The sequence below is a fragment of the Myotis brandtii genome, unplaced genomic scaffold (genome assembly GCF_000412655.1).
Source record: "Myotis brandtii unplaced genomic scaffold, ASM41265v1 scaffold624, whole genome shotgun sequence".
In the NCBI taxonomy this organism is placed as follows: domain Eukaryota; kingdom Metazoa; phylum Chordata; class Mammalia; order Chiroptera; family Vespertilionidae; genus Myotis; species Myotis brandtii.
Genome location: NW_005370385.1, coordinates 1,671,792 through 1,673,808, shown reverse-complemented (window position 1 = coordinate 1,673,808; position 2,017 = coordinate 1,671,792). Strand labels below are relative to the sequence as shown.

Here is a 2,017-nt window from a genome sequence, read left to right as displayed (position 1 = left end):
CTGCAGCCCGCACCCCTCCCCCTCCCCCAGCAGCCCGGCCTGTCACCACAGATTAATGGTCTCCCCAACACCCCCGCCCGCCAGTCCAGTACCCAGCCAGCCAGTCAGACAGACGGCCAGAGATGGAGAGACCGGCAGAGCCAGGAACACCGGACACATAGACGCACACGCACAGACCACAAGTACACAGAAGCGCACGCTGAGGGCCAGGAACAGGGCTCCAGGTGGGAACAACAGAGCCAGGGGCCAGAGGGGAGAGGGAAAGGCAGCCAGATATGGGGCCTGGGTGTGGGGGAACATTCTGGACTCAAGGCCAAGGGGCTGGAGACCTGGCAGGGACCCAGAGAGCCAGAGGCAGTGGGAGCAGGGCCAGGAGGAGGGCTGAGGAGGCCGGTGCTGGCGGCTCTCACGCGGGCCAACTAGGGGAGTTGCTGTGGAAGGGGCAGGAGGCAGCCACGGGGATTGAGGCATGGCGGGCAAGGGACAGAAACCCCCTGTCCCAGGCTTCTCACCCTCTGCCAGGACTTGAGGAAGGATCTGGAATGGACTGGGCAGTGAGGGTGATGCAGGCGATCTTCCTGCCAGGAAGGGGCAGGAGACAAGGCTGGCCCTGCCACCAGGCAGTGCTGGGCACAGCCCCCAGAGTCAGGGACTTGATCACTCCATATCTGTACACCCACCACCATACCCTCCCCTCCCGACCTTGCTGGGAACAGGGGTGGGCACTTCCAGGCCACCCTGGCCCCTAGCACCAGCCCCCACCATCTCCTGGATCATAACCTTGGCCTAGAAGAATCAGGACCCCCAACTTTGACCCCTGAGGCCCCTTCTAATCAAAGCCTCCTCTTGGTTGCCCCTCAGTACTCCCCTCATGACACCCTAAGAGCAGACCCTGTCATGCCCCTGTGGCTGCCTTCTCCCACCCACCCTGACCCTCTCAGGTACCCAGCCTCAACTGCACTGTTCCCCTGGGCCCCATCAACCTGTTCTCTGTACCCATCCTGTCCCAAAGCCACCGGCCCTCCAGTCTCCCTTTCTCCAGGACCTCCCAGACTGTCTGTCCTCTCACCCCAGCTCTGAAACCCCCACCCCCACCCCTAGCCAGCAGGTCTGCCCACCCTCAAGAGGCCCTCACTGTGGCCCCCTCCTCCCCACCTTTAACCACAGCCCACAACCACCCCTTCTGAGCTCCTGCAAGCTGAGGGGAGAGCCAGGGACTGGGCACCTACCTGGGTGACCTTCTCCGTGACATTGTGGGTCCGCTCCTTTATCTTGGGTGCTATGATCTCCCGGTCGCTGGAGGGCGAAGCCAGGAAGGGGTCACCCTTGAGGTCCACAAAGTTGAGGGTGATTTGGGGGATCTTGCTAATGGTGCGGTAGCGCACGAGGTCCGAATCTGATGTGGAATTAAGCAGGCCACTGCGCAGGGGGTGCATGGCCCCTGGGGTGAGGGGAAAGCGGAGTCAGGGTGGCAGGCAGGGATGCATGGCCCTGGGGTGGGGGGAAAGTGGGGTGTGGGTGGCAGGCAGGGGGTGCATGGCCCTGGGGTGGAGACCAGGCCTGCAGGAGCCAGGCCATGGGGGTCAGTGTGTCATGGAAGCCAGCTCAAGAGCTGGGGCAGAGTCTCGGAGAAACAGGCCAGACTCCTCCCCACTTAGGGGAAGCGCTCGGTGAGCAGAGGAGGAGGAGCCTCCCTCGGGCTCTGTTCTAGGGCACTGAGAGCCTGCCAGAGGGCCAAGTAGGGACAGGGCCCCAGATGCTGTCCTGCCCTTCAGACTCCCCCAGGCCACCCCTGCTCCAGGACCCCAGCGGGAGGGAGCTTCATGGGCCCAGCAGGCTCTGAGCGTGCACGAATGAACCGCGATGGATGGGCATTGAGTGGGATTAAACAGGCGCCAATGGGGTTTCCATCCCCCAAGCACCCTGGACGGGTGGAGACCAGGAAGCTACGGTCCTGGAACTGGGCAGGCTGGTTATCACCGGTGGCGGGTGGGGAGGTGCCCTCACCTGTGCTGGC

At 63.6% G+C, this 2,017-nt stretch overlaps 2 protein-coding genes across 4 annotated transcripts in view; both read right to left on the bottom strand.

The window, feature by feature from the left end:
• The window catches only part of KCNH2 (potassium channel, voltage gated eag related subfamily H, member 2), an 11,981-nt gene extending 10,500 nt beyond the window's left edge, over nt 1-1,481 (bottom strand). The window contains exon 1 of one of the 3 annotated variants that reach the window (XM_005880101.2): nt 1,230-1,481. In XM_005880101.2, coding sequence (XP_005880163.1) covers nt 1,230-1,436 — 207 coding nt within the window. In that variant the 5' untranslated portion in view covers nt 1,437-1,481. The remainder of the gene's footprint in view (nt 1-1,229) is intronic. The other 2 variants (XM_014528230.1, XM_014528229.1) reach the window with 2 other exon arrangements.
• Nucleotides 1,482-1,583: 102 nt separating this feature from the next.
• The window catches only part of LOC106723684 (potassium voltage-gated channel subfamily H member 2-like), an 11,996-nt gene continuing 11,562 nt past the window's right edge, over nt 1,584-2,017 (bottom strand). The window contains exon 5 of the mRNA XM_014528205.1: nt 1,584-1,612. Coding sequence (XP_014383691.1) covers nt 1,584-1,612 — 29 coding nt within the window. The remainder of the gene's footprint in view (nt 1,613-2,017) is intronic.